The 26497-nt window shown below is 40.0% G+C and overlaps 1 protein-coding gene across 1 annotated transcript; it reads right to left on the reverse strand.

The window, feature by feature from the left end:
* Positions 1 to 1780: 1780 nt before the first annotated feature.
* Positions 1781 to 17268, reverse strand: CNIH1 (cornichon family member 1). The gene is made up of 5 exons (XM_007445972.1): positions 17090 to 17268; positions 11928 to 11996; positions 7650 to 7762; positions 6429 to 6572; positions 1781 to 2955 (listed from the first exon to the last, which is right to left on the reverse strand). Exons 1-5 carry the CDS (start codon positions 17168 to 17170, stop codon positions 2928 to 2930), a joined length of 435 nt encoding a protein of 144 aa, XP_007446034.1. The 5' UTR covers positions 17171 to 17268; the 3' UTR covers positions 1781 to 2927.
* Positions 17269 to 26497: the final 9229 nt, after the last annotated feature.

Consider the following 26497-nt stretch of genomic DNA (forward strand, 5'->3'; position numbering starts at 1 on the left):
TGGTGTAATCCATGAGGCTTCTCAAATGCTTCAGTAATACCTCGTGTGTCTCAAAAGTGGATCATCTGGTCATTTCCTACCACTACCCTCTTCCCATGAAAAGTAATTCAAACTTCAAACAAATTAGCAGCTTATGTACAGCCTGTGACCCAACTCTCCTCTATCCTGGGATAGGGAGTGGGTACTATCAGTTAAATATTGTGAAAATCATCAAACATTATTAATAAAATTCAGATTCAGGCATTCAAGTAAGTTTCTACCCCATACCTCCTTAACACTAGTAGGACATGTTGGCATGATATAGTATTGTTACTAAGTAGAATAACTGCTAAACAGACTACATCTGTTATGTAAGATTTTTAATGCAGGACAATCTGTACCAACAGCAAGGAGTTGCTGATACAGATAAAAACCACAGTGTGTTACACTAATGGTTTCAGAGAGTTGGAACGCTCTTAAAGATAAATCAAATCACACAATAGCAAAAGTACTTGTAACAAGGGAAAAAATAATTCCTAAATAAACAGCTGTGGCTACACAGGGTGCAGTCTGACTAAAGCTGGAAAGGATTACAAACCCAGGCTAACTACGTTTCAGCTGGGCATGCAGGAAAAATAGAAATATGGCTAGGGCCACCCAAACCAGACTAATGGAGGGAACAAAGCAAACTCAGAGCAAGGGAAAGAACAAGTGGGATACTGTCAAATGCAAATATTATATTTCTGCTTTCTCTTGGTAAGTGACTTAATTTCATAAAACACTGGAAAAGGTAAAGATGAGTAGATATTATGAGAGCATCCAGGTACCCAATCACATGCCTAGGAACTAACAATCTACCGCTGAGATGGGTGAACCTCAATTGTCAGTCATCTTTGAGGAATCAGCTAAGGACTACATATCTAATTTTTGAAGCATGAGAAGGTGGCTTCCACAAATTACAACCAGTAAACCTTGCGTTAATCCTGGAGAGTACTGTGGAATACATTATTAAAGGTATGTTAATTTATAAAGGAAAGTGGTGTTTGCTGAGAGACAGCGAGGGCTCATGAAAATGCTCTGACAGGAATACAAAAGTAACTGCCCCAGGAAACCTATGTGAAGTACAGAAGACTTGGCCAAGTCTCTCATGATCAAAAGTTCTTGTGAACAAGAAAGAAAAATGAGCGCAAGCTGGTACAATTGGGTGGACTAGAAACTGAATTATTGCTTATACTCAGATCATGAGTCTTCAGTGCCTGGTAAGGGCTCAGTAAACAATTTACTGCATGAACTGATGATCCCTCGAAGCGTGCTCCAGACTACAAAAGACAAGGTCTTTAAAGCGTCTCTCATTATGAAATGGTTGGACTCTCCTCACTCTTCTGGTTCTACGTCCTCTTCAACATATTCACCCCCATTACCTAATCTGAAAACAGTAACAGCCACTCTCCCAAAGGTGGAGAGGCATTTTTTTCTCTAGTAGAGAATAAAACAGTACAGCGTCTAATTCAAGGGGTACTTAGAGTAAGACTTCCACGAACACATCCATAAACTCCCTTGATCATTATGTGGAATTTCTGCCTATGGTTTTCTTTCTTTGATCCTTGAAGAAACTTTGAACCACTTAAGACTATTTTCAATTGCCTTAACTTCCTCATCCCAAATAAAGCACAAGAATGCTTACGGAAACATGCAAGCCATAATTATTTCACCTGCCTTACAAGCAGCAGCAAAAAAACCAAACTTATAAGCCATTTTACCTTAAAATATGCTGTTTCAAAAAGGAAAAAAATATTTTGAAAATTTTCACAATAATTGTTTTTAATTGGTAAGAAAAATGATGATGCTGTGCCATCAGTGTTTATGAATCTTGTCAAGTGACAAAAGAAGGTAATGTGCTTAACCATTTTAAAATCTTCCTTTTTAGATCCAAGCATGATATTAAAAAAAAATGTAATACTCTACTATCTTTTTTAAAAATTGACAGTGATATGTCTTTATTTGGAATAAGCAAGTTTAAGAATAGCTATTTGTAATCTTTAAAACAATGCACTGAAAATAAGTCTTAATTTCAGAGTTTTATTGTATTGCACTAAAGGAACAGCAGGACGGTTATACAATGTTCTCTCTCATTCAGTTTTGAAAATCTAAAGTACTTGCAAACTCTTAAGAATATCTTTACCACCAGATTAGAACACTAAGTATAATAACCAATTTCTTGATAAGTAATGTCTCACAAATTAAAACACATTTAAAATAGCTTTAAATGCATTCTTCACAAGTAAGTCAGCATATATTTTTGTATCATGTTCACTACTTATGCTTAAGAATTAAAGCAAGTCTATTACTCTGGTGGAAATATGGGAAATCTCTCATTCATGCAATATACAGGGATAATATTTCAAGTCAAAGGGAAAAAAATCCCACTCATTTTTTTAATGCATCCATATATAATCACCTACATGACAGATGAGGAAACCCATGAAGTTTCCACAGGTCAGATATATATTTTCAATTCATCAGAAGCACCTGATATCTACAGCTAATTTATAATTAAATGGCATTTCAATAAAACCAAAATGAGCCCTACAATTTCTATAAACAAAAGCTTCCAATGGACTAAGGATAGTCAATAATTAATGCAGTCATTCAAGGGATTATGGCTGTTCCTTAAGGAGTGCAAGTTCAAACCTGTCAACACCAGAGGTATCATTTTATATTAATTTATACGTAATTCCATTTAAATTATTTATCCGAGTATAACATATGAAAACAGTCTTTCCACAAGCAAAAAATGTGGAAACATTTAAAAAATAAGGAGTCATTTTTTAAAGTAACTGATCAGATTCCATAGGCTACTCTTGGAAACAGGATCTTGCTGGATAGAATCCCTTCGTTTGGTGGCTTTTTGCATGCACTTAACTGGACCAGTTCTTCTGAGTGTTGTTCTAAGAGCTCACCAAAACATAGATCATGCTGAAAAGAAGAAAAAGGCTATTATTAACTCAAACATTCCTAATTATAAAAACTAAGAGCACCAAAAAGTTGAGTCTGCTTTATATAGCACACTAGTTTGTGATATCACACCATCACAGAAAATGGAAAGAACGATGAAAAGTTCACAGTATGATTTTAATCTGCATTTATGGACTTTTGCCTAAGGTAGGATTGGCTCAGTGCATGTGCTGTAGTTGTCCCCTATTTCCTTTCCAATTTTCGCAAGTAGAACAGCACAGCTGAAAGCTTAATAGGGATCAGAGCTTAGAGAAGCAATCCAAACAGCACACTGCTCCAGAGCTATGCCTAAGAATAGGAGTGAGCATCTCCAAGGGCTCACTTCATGCCAGGCCTTCTGTTAGGTCCTAGGAGGTAGGGTAGGTACCATTATCCCCATTTTACAGACAGGAATGATCAATCAAGGAACTTTCCCATTAGAGAAAGGCTCTAGGCAATAGCAGCAAGGTTAAAAAGGAAAAGGGGACCAACAAGCAAAATAAAAAGCAATAACCATTTGATCCTACCTGAAGGGCAAGGTGGGAGCGGCATGGTTCAAAAGTATGTGTGTTTAAATGGAAATACAAAGCAAGGAGGTGAGCAAACTTGATAGACTATTTTTTGTTATCATTACTTAATTAATAGACTTTTTAAAAGAGCAGTGTTAGGTTTACAGAAAAATTGAGCTGCAAGTAAAGAGACCTCTCGTGGACCTCCCGATCCCAGCACACAGACAGACATACAGACATACACACAGTTTCCCTTATTACTGGCATCTTACATTAGTGTGGTATGCTTGTTACAACTGAACCAATATTGATACATCATTATTAACTAGAGTCCAGTGTTTACATTAAGGTTCACTGGCTGTTGTACATTCTACAGGTTTTGACAAACGTATATTTGCTTGGCAAACGTACCCACTCTTACAGTATCATACAGAATAGTTTCACTGCCCTAAAAATTATCTGTGCTCTGTCTATTCATCCCTCTCTCCTTGCTAACCCCTGGTGACCACTGATATTTTTACTGTCTCCATAGTGTTGCCTTTTCCAGAATATCATATATTTGGAATCAGACAGTCTGTAGCCTTTTCAGACTGGCTTCTTTCACTTAGCAACATGCATTTAAGTTTCTTCCATGTATTTTCATGACTTGATAGATCATTTCTTTTAATCTCTGAATAATATTCCATTGTCTGGATGGACCACAGATTAAATATGATGTTTATCCATTACTATTGCTTTTTATTTTCTGGCCCCGTTGCCTGGCATACGGGATCTTAGTTCCCCGACCAGGGATCAAACCCGTGCTCCCTGCAGTGGAAGCGCAGGCTTAACTACTGGACTGCCAGGGAAGTCCCTACTATTGCTTTTCAAAGACAGACAATGGGCTTCATCGTAAGGGCTGGGCTCACAGAGATTCACAGACAGCCTGGGAGGGGGCCCAATGGGTCAATGGTCTTGGTGCTCGGCCTGAGGACAGATGATGGAGACAGAGTGGACTTGTGGGCTCTCGTGATCTGAGCGATTGTTTCCATTCTCCTCGTGCAGACAGCTGGCTGTCCCTGGCTCTTCTCAGAAAGGCCTTTCAGGTGGGGGTGATACCCTATTCCATCGATAGGCCTGGGACTTAGTTTGCTGCTCTTATGGGGGCTTGTGGCTGATATGACCCCCAGACTGGGTGTCTGCCCTTCTCTTTCTCCTCAATCAAGGCACTGTGTTGCCTGGGCCTCCCGCCTGGAATCGTGTGTGTGTGCATGTGTGTTGATAGACAATTTAAAACAAATGAATGATGTAGTGCCACCATCTCCTGGTGAACATTTTCCCACAACTCTACATCTCCAATTTTATCATTTATTCAAGCATTCATTTATTTTCCTTCTTTCAACAAATATGTTTTAAGTGCCTACTATATGCCAGCACTGTTCCACTTACTATAGAAACTAAAAACTGAAAATTAACAGAAATTAAAAGGACACATGGAATTTCACTTTTCAGAACTTTTTCACTATCTTTGTTTCAGGTATGAACGTCTCTAGGTGTACTAACAGACACTCATTTTCACAAACATAACGTCTAAAATCATAAAACTACATTTTCCATAAATTTAAGTCTAGCACTTCACCCTTTTCCATAGTGGAAACTAGTATGATGTAAACAAGAAATAAGCAAGTTTTCAAGTAACAAAAAGGAGAGGGAAGAGAAACTTAATTACTGCCAAAATTTCATCTAATAAAACTAATTTTCTTCATATTTTGACAATCAGGTAGAAATTCCACATTTATCAATAAAAAATGGGAAAAATGTATTTATAAAGCTTAAAGAAAAATTATAACTCCACACTCGCCCGTGTCCATTTCCAGTTTTAATAAGCAGCCGTTTTCCTCCACCTACAGTACACCTAGAACACTGCCTCTCAACCAGGGCTGATTTTGCCCCACAGAGGGCATCTGGCAAACATCTAGAGACATTTCTGGTTATTATGACTGGGGCAGGGGGAAGCTACTGGCATCCAGTGGGCAGAGGCCAGGGATGCTGCTAAACATCCTACAATGCACAGGACAGCTCCTCACAACAAAGATTTATCCTGCCCAAAATATCACAGTGCCAAGGTCAAGAAACCCTGACCTAGAGGAATGATGATATGAGTCCATCACAGTATAAAGGGAGGAAAATCAGTAACTGCAGCATCGGGACTTCCCTCGTGGTCCAGTGGTTAAGAATCTGCCTTCCAATGCAGGGGATGCGGGTTCAATCCCTGGGAACTAAGATCCCACATGCCTTGGGGCAACTAAGCCCGCGTGCCACAACTACTAAGCCTGCGCACCTCAAATAGAGAGCCCGCTTAACACAAACTACAGAGCCCTTGCACTTTGGAGCCCAAGCACCACAGCTAGAGAGGAGCCCACGTGCCATAACGAAGATCCTGTGTGCCACAACTAAGACCCAATGCAGCCAAAAAAATAAATAAATAATTTTAAAAATAAATAACTGCAGCATCCTATATGATAGAACTTTTCTTTCCTCCATCCCATTCGGATCATGCAAACCAGAAAATGAAGGGTAGAGCATACAGTTTATGAAGAATGATAAAGAAAAAATTAAACATAATCTTGAGACAGACACTGAAGCCAAGCAGAAACTTTTTGCAAATGCACATATCCTCTTGCTCTGCCATGGAGAATGAGGACTGTCCTTCACTGACTGAGACTTTGGAAGCAGCATCCCTGACCCAACTTTCTGCCTCTGACTGCACATCAGTTGGCTGCCTTGACAAGTACCAGTTTATTCAATGTGTGTGAATTTGCTGGTGTGCACTGTGCCGTTTTCAGTACCACTGTTCAAGACATGAGTTATTCTTCAAGTGGATTTTAAGGTGTTCAGACCATAATGCCTGCAAATGTTTCCGGCTGCAAAGTGAAATCATATTTTCGTTTTGTTTTTTAAACTTACCCATATAGGTAGTAAAAAAATGCTAGAAGATAAAAAGCTAATTTGCACCATCCTTCTTTCTGACAATATGCTAGAATATCTGCATTCATGATGGTTGTAGGGTCATAGAGTCCTGGTCCACTCATCACTGGTCTACTCATATACCTGTAATAAACACAGTTGATTAGCCACTCAGAATGGAAGCTAACCTTCAGGATGGAAAGGAGCATTCTTCTTCTCAAATAATATTTGTTACAATGAGAGGTGGTCCACATTGGGAAGCATACTTTTAGTTCTAGGTGGAGTTCTTTCCTTTTATCATCTTAATTTTAAAACTGGAGCCCCTACAGAGAACAACATGGTTAAACAAGTCATATCTGGTCTCCTCTACACTTTCAGAAATCCAAGAAAATTAAGAGTAACTGTAAAAAGGAAATACAATTTTTTCTTTCAACTTTTTATTTTAACATAAAGAACACTTCACCAAGATACTCCAAATGTTCACATTTACCACACAGCTTTGTCCTCTTTTCTGTTCTCTCTCTAAATACACGTACATTTTTTTCTGAGCCATTTCAGAGCCAGTTACAGATGTGAAACCACTTTACTCCTGAATACTTCTTCCGTATGTATTTCCTAAAATCAAGGGCAATGAGATTTTGACATGCCTATCTAAAACAAAACACTCTAATGCTATACAGATCAGATATAACATTTAGAAGCTATGAAATATGAATCTTTTATAAATAACCAAATTTAAAGTCATAAAGTAAACATGGAGAAAGAAGTTAGACACACTGTACAATTTGATTTATATGAAGTTCAAATATGGACACAACTAATCTAAGCTGCAAGAGATCACTGGTTCTCCTATGAAAGTACAGGGCTAACTGACTGGAATGGGACACAAGGGACTCTTCTGGGGGCTGGAAGTGCTGTATATCTTGATCTGGGCGGTAGTTTCACAAGTGTATCCATATGTAAAAATCCACTGAGCTGTACACTTTCGACGTGCACACATTATCGTATGTAAGTTATACCTCACTTTAAAAAAAACCCTTTAAAGAATAATAACATAAGCTCCATAAGAGGTATTAACACAGTTATTTGTGCATCCATGTGGTTTTAAAAATAAATGCTAACTAATTTCGTTTAGGTGACTAACATGTAATATAACCATATCAGCCATAGTATAATTAAAATTTAATTAGGAAAAGTATTAGAAGTGTATCTAAATATTACCTCCAAATATGATATGCCAAGAGGGGCATATTGAGACCCAGTGTAAGCCACTCTGCTGCACAAAGAAACATGACACAGAAGAAAGCATGGATGAGGTACTCTGGAAGGACAAGCTGGAAGAAAAACACAAGCCAGTTATCAAAATGCCTGGGCATTAAATCAACTGCTAATTTGGAAAGCTGGTGGCAACTAAGTTTCAATAATGAAAAATCACTGTTTTCCTAGAATCAGAAATGAAAGATGCTACTGAGTTTTATTTCCATATTAAGCTTTTGAACAAAAGCAGGATTATATGCCAACTGACCACAGGATACAGCTTGCACTAAAAGAATAACATATAACTTAAAATTTAAAGCCCAAACTCTTAGAGCAACAGGTTAAATTATACAAAGTTACCACCCAGATTGTTCAAACACAGTTATTTGCTAATCACTCAGAATATTTTTTCTTTCCACCATTCAAGAATGATGAAAATACAAAAATGAAATATCTGATCACATGCAACATGATATAAAAAAATCCACAAAAACAAAACTCCCCTTTAGAAGTTTACACATTAGTGTTTTTAAGCCTTTAAACAGAAACCAGGGATGTTACATATACAATATTTAGCAAACCACATCACATTACCACAAAAGTAATTTTTCAATGGAAAGCCAACAGCCAATAATCTCAGCACAGTCAGGGGGAAAGAACATTAATATGCACAGATGCAAACGATGTGCTTTCTGCAATGTAGGAGGGAAAAGACTAAATCTGAACCATGAAATTGGAATTCTCCCAGTTCCTGAGCTCCCATTCCTACAAGGCCTTCCTATTTCTTTCAGCCTGCTTTCTCCAATGAAGGGCTACAAACACAGCAGACGAGTAGGAGCTCAGAACTCAAAATACATCTTTTGATAGCAGGTAGTATTAAGTGAGGAAAAATTAGTTCAAGCAAAATGCTTTTTATAAAATGACCAAGAGTTCATGCTTTACTTTAAATTATCTTTCTCATCCTACAGATTTCAGCCTAATGACTCTGTTAAATCTAAATACCAAAACCTTTCATTTCAAGTTTCAGCCAAAGAGCTTCCTACAAGTCACAGCTGCAAAGCCAGTTTCTCAAATGTGCTTCACTGTCCCATCAGATCTTTCCTGCAGGGAAACTATAGCTGTAGAAATAATATATTACTTATTCAAGTCCATTTTCTAGTACTCCCAAATTACTTTCCCCATTCAAAGCTGTAAAGCAAAGTTTTTAATTAATACTATTTTAAATAAAATTCCAGTAAAACCAATTAATCTATACCACTAACCAGATATTTTCTACAAATTTAAGTAATATAATAACAAGATAAACTCTGCACATATATATAAACATGTAAATAACATGGACCATTAAGCCAGCATTTGATTAAGATCAAAGTTAAACATCTGCGAGAAAATATCCATAGGAAAATCTTTGGAACACAAAGACTACAACCAGGACAAACCAAGAAAAATATATAATACATTTTATTAGGAGTTCCACTAAAGCTGCTGTTTATAATACTAGTTTAAATTACAAGATTTTTCTTTAAAATATAATGAGCCTATTTTGGCAATCTAAAACCAAGTGATCTAACAATACAAATCATCATCCAAGTTTTCCAGACTAGGGTATGGGGAGAAAATGATTTTGAAAGCATGATCCCTACTGCTCTTAAACAATATTCTTTAATAAGAGTGATAATAAAGATAATCTGCAACCCTACCAGTCTTTTGTTTTGTTTTGTTTTTGCGGTACGCGGGCCCCTCACTGCCGCAGCCTCTCCCATTGCAGAGCACAGGCTCCGGACGCGCAGGCCCAGCGGCCATGGCCCACGGGCCCAGCCGCTCCGCGGCATGTGGGATCTTCCCGGACCAGGGCACGAACCCGTGCCCCCCGCACCGGCAGGCGGACTCCCAACCACTGCGCCACCAGGGAAGCCCTCTACCAGTTTTAATATGAAACAAATGCCACACTCCCTCCCTTCTCCTCAAAACAGTCCAGATACTTTTACTATTCATCTCTCATGAAGACCAGTCCTCTTCAATCATTCTTTAATGACGAAATTTCCCCATTAGTGGCACAAAATGATTCCATTTAGGAACCCACATTTACACAAAAACTAGTATCCATAAACACTGCATGCAGATATGGCTGAAATGATAGTACTTAAACATGCAAATCATAATATTCTGTAGTTAAGGTTCACATTTTTAAATATAATGGTATTTGTCTTCCCCCATACTTTGGCAGAATTGTCAAAACAAATTTTCAATAGGGAAAACTGTCAGATGCACTGCTATTAAGCCAATTATCGGCACCCTATCCAAAACACAACTTGTGCTGGTGTAGAAACTTCCTTCCAATCCACTGCAGCATTAGGATGTCCCAAGCACAAAGTGAGAATTTCTTTCCATTAAAAAAAAGCCAGAAATCACACTCTATATTTTAAGATGAAATTAGTCCCTCTTAAGTTTATGGTAAATTAGGAAAATACAAGAATCTAAACCTAAAAAAATCAGACTGTCTGGGTTTGAATTCTGACTCTATGTTAGCTATGTGACCCTGGGCAAAGTGCCTGAACCTCACTAAGCCTCAGTTTACTCTCCTATTCATGAGTATAATATACTCACCTCTTAGGATTGTCATGAAAACTGAATGAAAAAACCCAGGTAAAGATGCTTAGCACAGAGCCTGGCACCCAGGAAAGCCCTCATCTGATTTCAGCTATTATCATCTTCATCATCATTTGGTTATTTGAAGTAATGAAAAGCCAAAGAAGATAGAATACTATTAATAAATAGCCATCAAAAGGAGAAATTTCAGTTTCTTAATTTCTTGGTAACAATTAGTTTAAACAGTAAGTTAAGATGTTTTACAATGAACATTATTACTTTCCAGTGAAAAAGCAGATTCAGCTCATATTTTGCTTCATAAGAGTAGAGAAACAGCAAGTTAATACTTTTAATTGTACCTACATCAAGTCTTACTGTAGCAGTTCTTTAAAGACAAACCAGGAATCTATTCCATCATGGCTATTTATCTAGGAAACAATGATAAAAGTAGCAAACCAACTTTATAGACCCTTTCTAAATAAAATCCCTCTAGCATGCTAGGGCTTCACAGTTTTACACAGCTAAAGTCTATACATGTTTTCATCTTCATTAAGTAATGTTTAAAGATGAATTATTATATTCTAGTTCTTGAAGACATACTCACTGCTTTCTTACAAAAAACCTTTCAGTTTCTGACCAGTTAGGCAAAAATCAAACCTACAGGCTACAGGAGAATCTTCCTGTAAACTAAATGAAGTCAAATATATATATAAAACCCCTAAGCACAATGGGGCCACATTATAACTAAATCCAGAAGAGCTCAGAACTTAGTGTTAGACAGGTCTGCTTTAGAAACTTAGAGTGGATATATACTAGAAATAACTATGTAGATATTTGTATACAAATTGTTATCCACAAAATTCTGACAGCATGCATCCAAAGGTAAGCCTTACTGCAAAATTCCAGAGCCTAAGAACAGAGCTATCCACCTAAAAGGCTCTGAATAAACAGCTGCTGAAAGAATAAATGAATTCCAGAATAGACAAAACCAAAGATAAAAATAGATATGGTACTAAAGACTCCACCTACAGATTACCTCAGAGTAAGTTACCACAAAAGAATAATCTCACCTATTAAAGTCATTTCATGTTAACCAACTTTCAAACACTGCACCTAATAATTTAATATCGAAGTGCCTATGGCTATAACATTTTTTTAAATGCATGAGCATTTAACAGCTTTCCCTACCTGGCTGGGCCAGCAAGCAAACATTTGCATAAAATATGAAATTTCATGAAATCATAAACCTCAACAGGCATATGAACAAGCACACTGAACAGAACAGTTTACAAATACAAATGCCCTAACCCTCCCCATGAAATGAATGTAGCATTAAAACATTAAACTAAAAAGCAGTACACACCTTTAATGCAATTTTGACTCTTTTAATCTTTTTGACCTTTTCAACTGTCTTTGGCCGACAATGTAAAAAGCAGATTGGAAGAATGTTAGTATGACAGCTGACAAGATCACCAGCAGATTAATAATAGAATAGTCAAGCAGGACAGGAAAAAGAATATTTTTAAAATTCTGCCTACTTCAAAAAGTACAAATTTATCATGCTACTGAGAATATTGGCCATTTTCAAATTATATCAAGGTAAAAGCAAAAACAGTTTAAAAATCTAGAGAAATAGCCTATCTTATAACTTACAGGATTCAGGGTATTACACTGGTCTATAGGATTCTTGTAATCAGTCTTCAGCTCATCAAATGCTATAATCTAAAATAAAAATAAAATAGTTAGGATCTCTCACTTTAATAAAAAGCAGCAATAAACCTGCCCCGTCAAACAATAACTGCATAAAGTTAATAGGACAAAAGCACAAGTGTAGCAACTTTATATGTACCAGTTTACAGTAAGCTCAATATATGGTAATTAATAAATAACTAGAATCACATTCAAAGAACTGAAAACACTTGTATATTGTTATCATTAAAATGATCTGATATCACTGTGATAAATACCTTCAATTTTCAATTTTTTCAACGCCTCCACTAAAGTTATTTTCTCTGCTTGAAACAGTCTTTCCCCCAGCCATAACTATTTACAGAAGCTCCTCTTTATCCTAAACATTCTTCCTATGTCAACTCCTCCCTGTAGGTCTCCCTAATTCCTTTGGGCAGAAATAATTGCACGCCTGTCTAATCTCCACATAGCACAAGGCTTTATAATGCTATCAGGCTGGCATTTCTCATACTAGAGGAGAGGATTTAAGTTCAGGTTTGTGTCCCCCCACTAGACTGTGTGCCCCTCAGGGTGAAGTGTTTTTAATCAACTGTGCATGTCCCTCCCTTGTCACAGTGTTCAGCGAGACACTAGAAATGGACTTGTATGCTTCAATTTGTTCCCATTTGTACCTAAACACATACATTTCACGGTCCTGCTTCGATTTGGAAATTCAAGAAATAGCCTCAGAATAGAGGAACACTAAGAGAATATTAAACTTCACAGCCAGGACCACCACATACAGTACTGCAGTTTCTGCAAAGAACAAAAGGCCAGGTGGGGGCACAATGCCACGCACACTTCTGCTGCCAAGCACTCTGGCATGGGCTCTGCACCAGGGGCTATTCAGGAGGGAGGACTTTTCTAATCCTCTGCCTCAAGAGGCATCTTATTCTAATTCACCCTAAGGCACCACATAGGCAAGAGCAAGCCTGTTTAAGGGCACTGCAAAAATGATCAATCTGACCTCCTTTCATGTCCTCTTATATTCCTACCATATGCAGGTCCTTTCATTTGGTCACCAAACTAAAGACTGAAAAAGGGTAAAGCCCAGGTAATGCCAGCTTCTCATGGTGTGATGAGTGAAACAATTATAAATACGATAAGGGAAGAAAGATCTCATCCACTTAAAATGCATTGCAAGGACTTTCCTGGCGGTCCAGGGGTTAAGACTCCATGCTTCCACTGCAGGGGACACAGGTTCCATCCCTGGTCGGAGAACTAAGATCCCGCGTGCCATGTGGCATGGCCAATAAATAATAAATAAAATGCATGGCAAGAGTAAATCAACTATACTTTAATATAAGTAAATAAATAAAAATTTTATATCATACCATTAAAAAAAAACAGCAAGAATCAAGAATGTTTCTGTCCACACTCTGAGAAGAAATGTGGCTTTAACATTTAAGGTCACTGAACACAACTTCAAAGTCAAAATGCACTAAAAATCAAATAGGGGTGACACACCACTTTGTGTCAAAGTAAGAAGCCAAGGGCCCCAAGTTTATGGGGGAGCTATTTTAGTTGCTGCCACCAGTCACCCAGGGGACAAAGAATTTAATCTGCCCTTGCTCTGGTGGGTTAGGACTAGTATTTTTATATGTGAGACAGTGCTACTCAATATTACCAGTAATCAATGAAGTCATATATTTCTAGCTTTTAATATACTGGCTTACCCTGTTAAAATTCTTAGCTTCATAAAAAGATGAGTTTTTTTAATTCCTAGAATTTTATAAAATTACCAACCTGGCCTAATAAAATTTTTAATGAAAGTAGAAATAGAAGGAAAATAATTAAACATTAAAATGTCAGCTCCATGAGAGCAAAGATTTTTGCTGTGTTCACTGCTATGTCGCAGGGCTTAAAATAGTGCCTGGCACCTATATAAGTGTTCAATCAATATTTACTGAATGGAACTACCCCAGTGGTCCAGTGGTTAAGAATCCGCCTTCCAATGCAGGGGATGCGGGTTCGATCCCTGGTCAGAGAACTAAGATCCCACGTGCCCCGGGCTTCAACTACTGAGCCTGCATGCTCTAGAGCCCATATGCCACAACTACTGAGCCCGCACGCTTCAATGAAAGACCCCGCATGCCGAAACAAAGATCCCGCCTGCCGCAACTAAGACCTGACACAGCCAAATAAATATTAAAAAAATATATTTACTGAATGAAGGGGGGGGGGGGAGGAAAAACTAGTCCTATGCTTTAAAAAAAAGTACAGAACTCGCCAAAAGGCATTTTCCTTTGCTAATGACCCCTAACACATATGTTAAAAATATAAATGTACAAATAGAAGATACTAATTTCTGATTATTTATGGATATAATCAGTCAATTACCTGACATTAGCTGTGATATATTCCCAATGCATTTTAGTAATAACGTTTAAGACAAGGACTGTGATCGCAAATACAATTACTTCCCTATAACAAGATCCAATTTACTAGCAGAGTATGAAACTTGTGCTTTAACTTTTTTCCCACTGGACGGTTTCTTCAGGTGATTTCAAAGGATCTTTTAATGTGTATGGTGCTGAACGGGTTTCTGTTTGAGTGCTATAAGCTAGAGTTGTCAAAACTCTTCTGAAAAGATTCTTAAACTAGTGGTTTTCAAATCTTCTGTGACTGTGGGTCTGGACAAGGACATTCACAAAGTTTTCCAAAAAAGTGCAAAAACAAAACAAACAAACAAAAATCCCTAAAGATAGCAAACTATACAATTCAGGATACCTTCAAATTCAATGCACATCTTTGCGAAATGACTTCTGCATTTTTAGCTTTCAAACAAATCTATGCTCCCAACTCTATTCTCCAAAAAGCATCAATCACATGAATTAGGACTAAACTGACAGACGTAACCATCAGCATAAAAAAAATCCTCCGAACAACAATTAACATAAACTGGATTTTCTGAATTTATACTTGAAATTTCCAGATGAGTCTTCTGACAGATACTTAAAATGACCTAAGAAAATAAACTGGGGACCTCCCTGGTGGGGCAGTGGTTAAGAATCCACCTGCCTAATGCAGGGGACACAGGTTCAAGTCCTGGTCTGGGAAGATCCCACATGCTGCAGAGCAACTAAGCCTGTGCTCCATGACTACTGAGCCCACGTGCCTAGAACCCATGCTCTGCAACAAGAGAAGCCACCGTAATGAGAAGCCCGCGCACCACAACGGAGAGTAGCCCCCGCTCGCTGCAACTAGAGAAAGCCCGCGTGCAGCAACAAAGATCCAATGCAGCCAAAAATAAATTATTTTTAAAAAATTAAAAAGAAAAAAAGAAAAGTTAAAAAAAGAAAAGTAACTGAAGGTTACATAGTTAACAGAAAAATTAAAACTATATCTTTATTTAGAATTTTCTATTTTTTTTCCCAAAGGATGCACAATCCTCTGAACTACTAGAAATTCCTAAGGATATAAGCTCTCCACTAATCTGTGGAGTACGAACACATTTTTAATTCTGTAACAGGACTTAAAATCATCTACTTCACCCAAACACATATTCATTTAAATTACCCAAACACATATTCATTTAAATTACCCATTTTTTTCTTTAAAGTGCAGTTCAGGTTTTCTTAGCAAAACACAATCTAGTTCAAAATGTAAGCCATTCACAGCTCTCTTCTAAGAATCCTCATCAGCTCAAAAAACAGAGTGCCCATCAAGCAGGAAGTGATTAAATCATCATCTACAAATGGCAGGGAACCACACATTTCAGTTTCTTCAGAGGCTTACTAAGGCAGAGCTAGTTTGCATCCCAAATTATCTTTACTTATTGTCTTTATTCCACCAAAGAAGAGCCCAAAATGCTCTTCAAGTTACGGGTTCCTACTGACAAAGCACTTTGAGGGAGCAGCCTACATAAGCATTCCCCCACTACACAAGCAGTTGGGTTTCAAATAATTATAAATGTAATTACACACCTTAGCAAAAGGGAATGGATTTGAGATTTTTTTTTTTTTTTTTTGCACAAGATACTGCTACCACATAAATCACTCTGCCTCTGTATGTTCCATAACAAATCCCTGCTATGGGCATGATGAAACCTGACTGAAAATTTACATGAGAGTGAACATGCCCAATCATTCAAACTAAGACCAATATTCCAGAAGGTACTAGAATATGGAAGGCAGAGCAAAAATAAGATAAATTTTTAATGAATGCTGATGTCCAAAAGGCTGCTTCTAATTTTGTGTTAGAGAAACAGGAATCCTTAAAAATCTCTTGTATTTCACAGGGAACTTAACTTGTTCCTTACAGGGACCAGTAAGGATGTGCTTCTGTCCCGCAACATGATGTGAGTAAAAGAGAAAAAAATAAAAATTATCCTAGAGAAGCGTAAGGTTTCTGAGCATTTTCAAAATCAAATTAAAACTACCTCTACTAAATCAAGCTACTCTGAACACACAGGTGGCTAGAAGTATGATTTAGGGGGAAAGTTCGGAGATAAAGGTCAACAAAGTAATCAATTCAACCGGCATCAAAGTTCACCAGGAGACAATGCCTGGGGCGGGGGGTGGGGTGATTCTACTTGAAGAGCACCCAACAAGTGCCTGAAAAGTACAGCTGGAAATTTATCTCAAGTAGGTTATAACTACCTCATTTGGGCCACACTCCTGTGGACACCAGAAAACAAAGGCAATCTGCATTAAATAATAATATTTCGGCAAACTTCATTCTGGCTCAGCACGTAGCACGCCCCTCTGCGCCCTTGACATCCTCCCGAGGGACGAGGCAACGCGGGGATGCGGCGCCGGCCAGCAAAGCGCTGTCCCGCAGGACCCGCTAGGACCGCGGCCGCCCCACCCGGCAAGGGAGGAGTAGCGGCGCGCGCGGCCTGCGCCGGGACACGGCAGGCGCAGCCAGCCAGTCGCCGGACGCCTCGGCTCCTCCTGGACCTAAAGCCCCCGGTTCGCGGACCGAGGGCGCGCAGGGCCCTGGCCGCGCGGCCGGCACCGCTCCGGCCTGGCCCCATTCCCGGGCGTGCAGACCTCCGAGGGCCGTGGCCGCCCCGACCACGGGCCCGGGGCGAAAAGAGACTGCGCCGCCACCTCGCCCTTCTTTCCCCGGCCCCGGCTACTCACATGCCAAATGGCGAAGAAGATGAGTGCGGCGGTGAGCAGCAGCGCCAGCATGTAGCAGAAGGCCGCGAACGTGAACGCCATGGCCGGGGAGGAGGAGCAGGGAGCAGCGCCGGTGCCAGCGGAGAAAGGCGGCGCAGGGCCCTCTGGGTAAAACCATTCACTTCCCGCGACCACAACCCACACCGCCGCCGCTGCCGCCGCGGGGGCGCCAGCCCTCCCAGCACGCCTGCGCACCAGCCCCGGTGCAAGGCGCCCTCCGGTGGCCGGAGTCCGCCATGCACTTGTATTGTCTGCATAGAGGATTAATTTATTTAGCCTACTTCGCTCCTTTATTCTTTGAACAACTATTCATTGACTGAGTGCCAGTATGTTCCAGGTACAGTGCTTCTCCTTTGAGATACAAAGGTGAGTAAAATAGTACTAGCACGGAAAGAAGTTAGTATAGTGCCGGAAATGAATACTTAAATAAATCATTATAGCATTATTACCCTGTTAACGGAAGTCTGTAGCATGTTATGAAAGGTCAGAGCAGGGCGCCGAGCCCACCCTGGGGCGTTCAGAGAAGGATTCCTGGAATAGATGGGTTTTTTTGTTTTTGCGAAACGCGGGCCTCTCACTGCTGTGGCCTCTCCCTGCTGTGGCCTCTCCCGTTGCGGAGCACAGGCTCCGGACGCACAGGCTCAACGGCCGTGGCTCACGGGCCCAGCCGCTCCGCGGCATGTGGGATCTTCCCGGACCAGGGCATGAACCCGTGTCCCTTACATTGGCAGGCGGACTCTCAACCACTGCGCCACCAGGGAAACCCTGGAATAGAGGTTTTTTAAACTGAGACTTACAGGAGTAGAAGTTGTCCAGGCAAAGAGACGGTAGGATCAGCCGTCCAAGCAGAGGGTTCAACATGAGCAAAGGCACAGAGATGAAAGAAACAAAAAAATTTCGGTGTCTTAGGTGAAGCCACCTAAACAGTTCTAAATTAGTGGACAAGACAGTGCTGAGAGTTAGGGGTCATCAAGGGTTTAGATCATAGAGGGCCTTATATGCCTGATTAAGGAGCTCAGACTTCATATCCTATAAGCCCATGTTTTTCAATCTCTTTTGCCCACCACACACAATTAGACTTTTTCATTGCAACACAGCAGAACATCATACACACATGGAATTATAGAGACATGGACATCTGGATACAAAGAAATACATATATAACAAACAAAAATTTCACAAAACTAAATATCCACGAGTACTTGCCCTTCTATTCTCTTTTGCTGTCTGTTTTTGGAGGGTTTTTTTGTTTGTTTCTTTTCTTTTATTCTTAGGTGGTTTTTATTTGTTTTTTTAACATCTTTATTGGAGTATAATTGATTTACAATGGGGTGTTAGTTTCTGCTGTATAACAAAGTGTATCAGCTATACATATACATATATCCCCATATCTCCTCCCTCGTGCATCTCCCTCTGACCCTCCCTATCCCACCCCTCTAGGTGGTCACAAAGCACCGAGCTGATCTCCCTGTGCTATGCGGCTGCTTACCACTAGCTATCTATTTTACATTTGGTAGTGTATATATGTGCATGCCACTCTCTCACTTGGTCCCAGCTTACCCTTCCCTCTCCAGGTGTCCTAAAATCCATTCTCTACATCAGTGTCATTATTCCTGTCCTGCCTCTAGGTTCTTCAGAAACTTTTTTTTTCCTTAGATTCCATATATATGTGTTAGCATACGGTATTTGTTTTTCTCTTTCTGACTTACTTCACTCTGTATGACAGACGCTATGTCCATCCACCTCACTACAAATAACTCAATTTCATTTCTTTTTATGGCTGAGTAATAGTCCATTGTATATATGTGCCACATCTTATTGATCCATTCATCTGTCGATGGACACTTAGGTTGCTTCCATGTCCTGGCTATTGTAAACAGAGCTTCAATGAACATTGTGGTACATGACTTTTTTTGAATTATCGTTTTCTCAGGGTATATGCCCAATAGTGGAATTGCTGGCCATATGGTAGTTCTATTTTTAGTTTTTTAACGAACTTCCATACTGTTCTCCATAGTGGCTGTATCAATTTACATTCCCACCAACAGTGCAAGAGGGTTCCCTTTTCTCCACAACCTCTCCAGCATTTATTGTTTGTAGATATTTTGATGACGGCCATTCTGACTGGTGTGAGGTGATACCTCACTGTAGTTTTTTTTTTTCTTGCGTTATGCGGGCCTCTCACTGTTGTGGCCTCTCCCATTTGCGGAGCACAGGCTCCGGACGCGCAGGCTCAGTGGCCATGGCTCACGGGCCCAGCCGCTCCGCGGCATGTGGGATCTTCCCGAAACGGGGCACGAACCCGCGTCTCCTGCATCGGCAGGCGGACTCTCAAGCACTGCGCCACCAGGGAAGCCCCTCACTGTAGTTTTGATTTGCTTTTCTCTAATGATTAATGAAGTTGAGCATCCTTTCATGTGTTTGTTGGCCATCTGTATATCTTCTTTGGAGAAATGTGTATTTAGGTCTTCTGCCCATTTTTGGATTGGGTTGTTTGGTTTTTTCATATTGAGCTGCATGAGCTGCTTGTATATTTTGGAGATTAATCCTTTGTCAGTTGCTTCATTTGCAAACATTTTCTCCCATTCTGAGGGTTGCCTTTTCATCTTGTTTATGGTTCCCTTTGCTGGGCAAAAGCTTTTAAGTTTCATTAGGTCCCATTTGTTTATTTTTGTTTTTATTTCCATTTCTCTAGGAGGTGGGTCAAAAAGGATCTTGCTGTGATTTATGTCATAGAGTGTTCTGCCTATGTTTTCCTCTAAGAGTTTTATTAGTGTCTGGCCTTAAATTTTGTCTTTAATCCATTTTGAGTTTATTTTTGCGTATGGTGTTAGGGAGTGTTCTAATTTCATTCTTTTACATGTAGCTGTCCAGTTTTCCCAGCACGACTTATTGAAGAGGATGTCTTTTCTCCATTGTATATTTGCCTTCTTTATCAAAGATAAAGTGACCATATGTGCATGGGTTTATCTCTGGGCTTTCTATCCTGTTCCATTGATCTATATTTCTGTTTTAGGGCTAGTATCATACTCTCTTGATTACTGTAGCTTTGCAGTATTGTCTGAAGTCAGGGAGCCTGATTCCTCCAGTCCATTTTCCTTTCTCAAGATTGCTTTGGCTATTCGGGTTCTTTTGTGTTTCCATACAAATTGTGCAATTTTTTGTTCTAGTTCTGTGAAAAATGCCAGTGGTAGTTTGATACGGATTGCATTGAATCTGTAGATTGCTTTGGGTAGTAGAGTCATTTTCACAATGTTGATTCTTCCAATCCAAGAACATGGTATATCTCTCCATCTGTTCATATCATCTTTAATTTCTTTCATCAGTGTCTTATAATTTTCTGCATACAGGTCTTTTGTCTCCTTAGGTAGGTTTATTCCTAGGTACTTTATTCTTTTGGTTGCAGTGGTAAATGGCAGTGGTTCCTTTATTTCTCTTTCAGATTTTTCATCATTAGTGTATAGGAATGCAAGAGATTTCTGTGCATTAATTTTGTATCCTGCAACTTTACAAAATTCATTGATTAGCTCTAGTAGTTTTCTGGTAGCATCTTTGGGATTCTCTATGTACAGTATCATGTCATCTGCAAACAGTGACAGCTTTACTTCTTCTTTTCCAATTTGGATTCCTTTTATTTCCTTTTCTTCTCTGATTGCTGTGGCTAAACCTTCCAATAGTATGTTTAATAATAGTGGTGAGAGTGGACAACCTTGTCTTGTTCCTGATCTTAGTGGAAATGGTTTCTATTTTCGCCCTTGAGAACGATGTTGGCTGTGGGTTTGTCATATATGGCCTTTATTACGATGAGGTAAGTTCCCTCTATGCCTACTTTCTGGAGGGTTTTTATCATAAATGGGTGTTGAAATTTGTCAAAAGCTTTTTCTGCATCTGTTGAGATGATCATATGGTTTTTCTCCTTCAATTTGTTAATATGGTGTAACATGTTGATTGATTTGCCTATATTGAAGAATGCTTGCATTCCTGGAATAAACCCACTTGATCATGGTGTATGATCCTTTTAATGTGCTGTTGGATTCTGTGAGTATTTTGTTGAGGATTTTTGCATCTATGTTCATCAGTGATATTGGCCTGTAGTTTTCTTTCTTTGTGACATCCTTGTATGGGTTTTGGTATCAGGGTGAGGGAGGCCTTGTAGAATGAGTTTGGGAGTGTTCCTCCCTCTGCTATATTTTGGAAGAGTTTGAGAAGGATAGGTGTTAGCTCTTCTCTACATGTTTGATAGAATTCGTCTGTGAAGCCATCTGGTCCTGGGCTTTTGTTTGTTGGAAGAGTTTTAATCACAGTTTCAATTTCAGTGCTTGTGATTGATCTCTTTTTATGTTCTATTTCTTCCTGGTTCAGCCTCAGAAAGTTGTGCTTTTCCAAGAATTTGTCCATTTCTTCCAGGTTGTCCATTTTATTGGCATATAGTTCTTGTAATAATCTCTCATGATCCTTTGTATTTCTGCAGTGTCAGTTGTTACTTCTCCTTTTTCATTTCTGATTCTATTGATTTCAGTCTTCTCCCTTGTTTTCCTGATGAGTCTGGCTAATGGTTTATCAATTTTGTTTATCTTCTCAAAGACCCAGCTTTTAGTTTTATTGATCTTTGCTGTTGTTTCCTTCATTTCTCTTTCATTTATTTCTGACGTGATCTTTATGATTTCTTTCCTTCCGCTAACTTTGGGGGATTTTTGTTCTTCTTTCTCTGGTTGCTTTAGGTGTAAGTTTCAGTTGTTTATTTGAGATGTTTCTTGTTTCTTGAGGTAGGATTGTATTGCTATGAACTTCCCTCTTAGAACTGCTTTTGCTGCATTCCATAAGTTTTAGGTCATTGTGTTTTCATTGTCATTTGTTTCTAGGTATTTTTTGATTTCCTCTTTGGTTTCTTCAGTGATCTCTTGGTTATTTAGTAGTGTATTGTTTAACCTCCATGTATTTGTATTTTTTACAGATTCTTTCCTGTAATTGATATCTAGTCTCATAGCGTTGTGGTCGGAAAAGATACTTGATACGATTTCAATTTTCTTAAATTTACCAGGGCTTGATTTGTGACCCAAGATATGATCTATCCTGGAGAATGTTCCATAAGCACTTGAGAAGAACGTGTATTCTGTTGTTTTTGGATGGAATGTGCTAGAAATATTAAGTCCATCTTGTTTAATGTATCATTTAAAGCGTTTGTCCTTATTTGTATTCATTTTGGATGATCTGTCCGTTGGTGAAAGTGGGGTGTTAAAGTCCCCTACTATGATTGTGTTACTGTCCATTTCCCCTTTTATGGCTGTTAGCATCTGCCTTATGTGTTGAGGTTCTCCTATGTTGGGTGCATAAATATTTACAATTGTTATATCTTATCTTGGATTGATCCCTTGATCATTATGTAGTGTCCTTCTTTGTCTCTTGTAATAGTCTTTATTTTAAAGTCTATTTTGTCTGATATGAGCATTGCTACTCCAGCTTTCTTTTGATTTCCATTTGCAAGGAATCTCTTTTTCCATCCCCTCACTTTCAGTTTGTATGTGTCCCTAGGTCTGAAGTGGTCTCTTGTAGACAGCATATATAAAAGTCTTGTTTTTGTATCCATTCAGCCAGTTTATGTCTTTTGGTTGGAGCATTTAATCCATTTACATTTAAGGTAGTTATCGATATCTATGTTCCTATTACCATTTTCTTAATTGTTTTGAGTTTGTTATAGTAGGTCCCTTCCTTCTCTTGTGTTTTCTGCCTAGAGAAGTTCCTTTAGCAGTTGTTGTAAAGCTGGTTTGGTGGTGCAGAATTCTCTTAGCTTTCGCTTGTCTGTAAAGGTTTTAATTTCTCCATCGAATCTGAATGAGATCCTTGCTGGGTAGAGTAATCTTGGTTGTAGGTTTTTCCTGTTCATCATATAAAATATGTCCTGCCACTCCCTTCTGGCTTGCAGAGTTTCTGCTGAAACATCAGCTGTTAACATTATGGTGATTCCCTTGTATGTTATTTGTTGCTTTTCCCTGCTGTCTTATTTTTAATGTTGGTTGTCACCCACAAAATTGGCTCACCACCTGCTAAATGATCGCTGCTGATGGAAATGGATATCACTGAAGGCTTTTAAGCAAGAGAGGGACATGTTTAGCTTTGTGCTAAAGATCGCTCACACAGAGAATGGTTTAGAAGTAGTCTATCCAGTGCTGTCTGACAGAACTTTCTACAGTGGTGGAAATTTTCTTTTTCAGCACTGTTCAATATAGTAGCCAATAGCCACTTGTGCCTATTGAGCACTTGCAATGTGGCTAGTATGACTGAGAAATTGAACTTTAAATTCTACTTATTTTAATTAATTAAAATTTAAAGAGCCAGGGCTTCCCTGGTGGCGCAGTGATTAAGAATCTGCCTGCTAATGCAGGGGACACGGGTTTGAGCCCTGGCCCGGGAAGATCCCACATGCCGCGGAGCAACTAAGCCCGTACACCACAACTGATCCTGTGCTCTAAGGCCCGCATGACACAACTACTGAGCCCACTTGCCACAACTACTGAAGCCCGCGTGCCTAGAGCCCGTGCTCCGCAACAAGAGAAGCCACTGCAGTGAGAAGCCCATGCACCGCAACAAAGAGTAGACCTGCTCACTGCAACCAGAGAAAGCCCGCACACAGCACAAAGACCCAATGCAGTCAAAATTTAAAATAAATAAATTTATTTTAAAAAAATTTAAAGAGCCTCATGTGACTAGTGGCTACCATATTGGATAACCATGAGGATTATGTGGCACCTTTGTGCAAATTACAAAGGTACTCTCTCCAGATAAAAAGAACTCCTGTACCCGTGCAAAAGAATGCAGGCAATACTTCAGCCCCACTAACCTCCTTGGCCAGCCACCTTTTGCAGTATACAAACTGCTCAACGGGACGCAATGACCCCCATTAGAGAAGCATCAGACTGGAAGCAAGGAACCCATAGCAATGATCCAGGCAAAAGTTGCTGTGGCTCTGACTAAAGCTGTGGAAGCTGGGAGAGAAAGGAGTGAATATATTTGATAAAATTTAGGAGATAAGCTCAGTAGGACTTGGTTGACTATATGCAGTGGTGAGAGAAAGGAAGGCATCAAAGAAGACATATACAGTACTACAGGCCACAGAAGCATGGCAAAATACAGCATTGGGCAATATTTGTCCAGGGGAACTCATGATCTAACGAGGGCAGAGGCAGTTTCCTGATGTCGGGGGAAACAAGAGTTTACGTGCAATTGTCCAAGCCAGACCATGAAATCCAGCCACCTTCTTATAAATGAATCCCATCTACACTTTGGAAAATAATGTTTCATCACCATATACCTCGAGCTCCTACCTTTTGGCAACAAGCTCCTCTCTAGCTTCATTTGTGTAAAAAATTAATAAACAGAAACCTGAATTAAATAAGTTGGGAGACCAGCAAGGGAGCTCTCATGCCCTGTGTTAACAGCAGAGCCCAAAAGGAAGATGAAAGACTCCGCCTCTTTCCTGGCAAGGACTCAGCCAATTAAAAGCCGTGAGCTCTGGGGCTTCCCTGGTGGCGCAGTGGTTGAGCGTCTGCCTGCCGATGCAGGAGACACGGGTTCGTGCCCCGGTCCGGGAAAATCCCACATGCCTCGGAGCGGCTGCGCCCGTGAGCCATGGCCGCTGAGCCTGCGCGTCCGGAGACTGCAAGGCCACAACAGTGAGAGGCCCGCGTACCGCAATTTAAATAAATAAAAATAAAGTCATGGGCTCTTTGTTTGCCATAGTCCTCCCAACTTCCTTTTCCCCTCTATAAAAGTGTTCTTCTTCCTCCCTTGCCATTTTGGGGACTCGCATGTGGATGCAGATCCCGAACTGCAGTTCTCTACCGATCTGGAATAAACCCATCTTTGCTGGAGAAACATCTGGCAATCTATTTCAGGTCAATACTTGAAATGTATCTTTCCCTTGCCTGGTAACTATGTCCAGCACCTTATCACACAAAGGGGAACTGTCTCCCGAGGACCCACCCTCAGTTCTAGAAGGGATGACTCACCTGAGAAAGTAGAAAAAATGGGCAAGAGAAATTTTGAAGTTCATTCAAGGGTAGCATTTTAGGTGTCTCGACAAGGTTTATTCTGCATCAGATAGAATGCTGACTGATTGGCTCAGAGGCTGGAGCAGTGTGAAGCCCCCTTTACATTTTACCAGAGCACACAGGTTAAATTTTAGACCTGTGTAGTCTAATACAGGAGCCGTTAGTCACGTGTGGCTGTTTAAATTGATTAAAATTAAATAAAATTTAAAATTTCGTTCCTCAGCTACACTAGCCATATTTCAAGTGCTCAATAGCCTCATGTGGCTTCTGGCTACCCTACTGGACAACGTAGTTAAAGACTATTTCCATCATCGCGGAAAGTTCTGTTGGACAGCACTGCTTCAGACAATATTACACAACTGTAATCAGTTACAAAATACACCGATTTTAATGAGGGCAAATGGCTAATTAGATGAACCAACCATAGACAAGGCAGTCGTCAAGGAAAAGAATGGGTTTACTTGACATTTTGGAGGACCATTATGAGCAGAAAGTGCAAACAATTCTCAGTAAATTTAAGAAGTTGCATTAACCCTTTTTAGCCCATGGGAGTAATCTTGTAGTAGATGGTGAATTAAGTTCCTGCTTCTAGTTACATATGTGGATGGGGCTGGATTATATTGCAAAGAAATATTAATCTTATGCTCGCTCACTCACTCCCTCTCCCCGCCTTCTCTTCTCCCACCACTAAAATTTCCTTTGTTCAAGTTGTCTTTCCATCAGTTTGCCTCTACTCCCATGCCCTCAGCCCAGACAGGCGGAGGTCAGCCACCAGAGAGCTGGAAAACAAAGCCCACAAATACAAAGCATGTAGTCTAAGAATTGGATCCAAAAAGCTCAGATACACACCTGAGAGAACTTTCCAGCCCCTTAGACTAGATGAAGAAAGCCAGTGCTGAGGAAGAGGGAAGAGGAGGTGCTGAGCAGTCAGGAGAACGTGAGCTCAAGCAGGCTGCAAGCTTCCCTGGGAACCAGCACCGCCTTGCCAAACTCCAGCGAGCACCTGGCAGCTGAGCTCAATTTTCCTTTCCATTGGTGTATGTTGAGAACTGCCATTCGACAGGTCTTCTTCACACATCCATCGTCCAAGTGGGGGTGATGCTCACCACTCCGCTCAGCACCACATTCAGTTCCTGCCGAGGAGACGTTCCTCTTTCTTTAGCCCAGGAGGCTGGTAAACCACGCACCCTCTCCGTGGAGAGGGAATGAATAGGCTTCTCAAAGACACCATGGTAGGGCTTCCGTGGTGGCGCAGTGGTTGAGAGTCCGCCTGCTGATGCAGGGGACACAGGTTCGTGCCCCAGTCGGGGAAGATCCCACA

Source organism: Lipotes vexillifer, unplaced genomic scaffold (assembly GCF_000442215.2).
Source record: "Lipotes vexillifer unplaced genomic scaffold, Lipotes_vexillifer_v1.1 scaffold43, whole genome shotgun sequence".
In the NCBI taxonomy this organism is placed as follows: domain Eukaryota; kingdom Metazoa; phylum Chordata; class Mammalia; order Artiodactyla; family Lipotidae; genus Lipotes; species Lipotes vexillifer.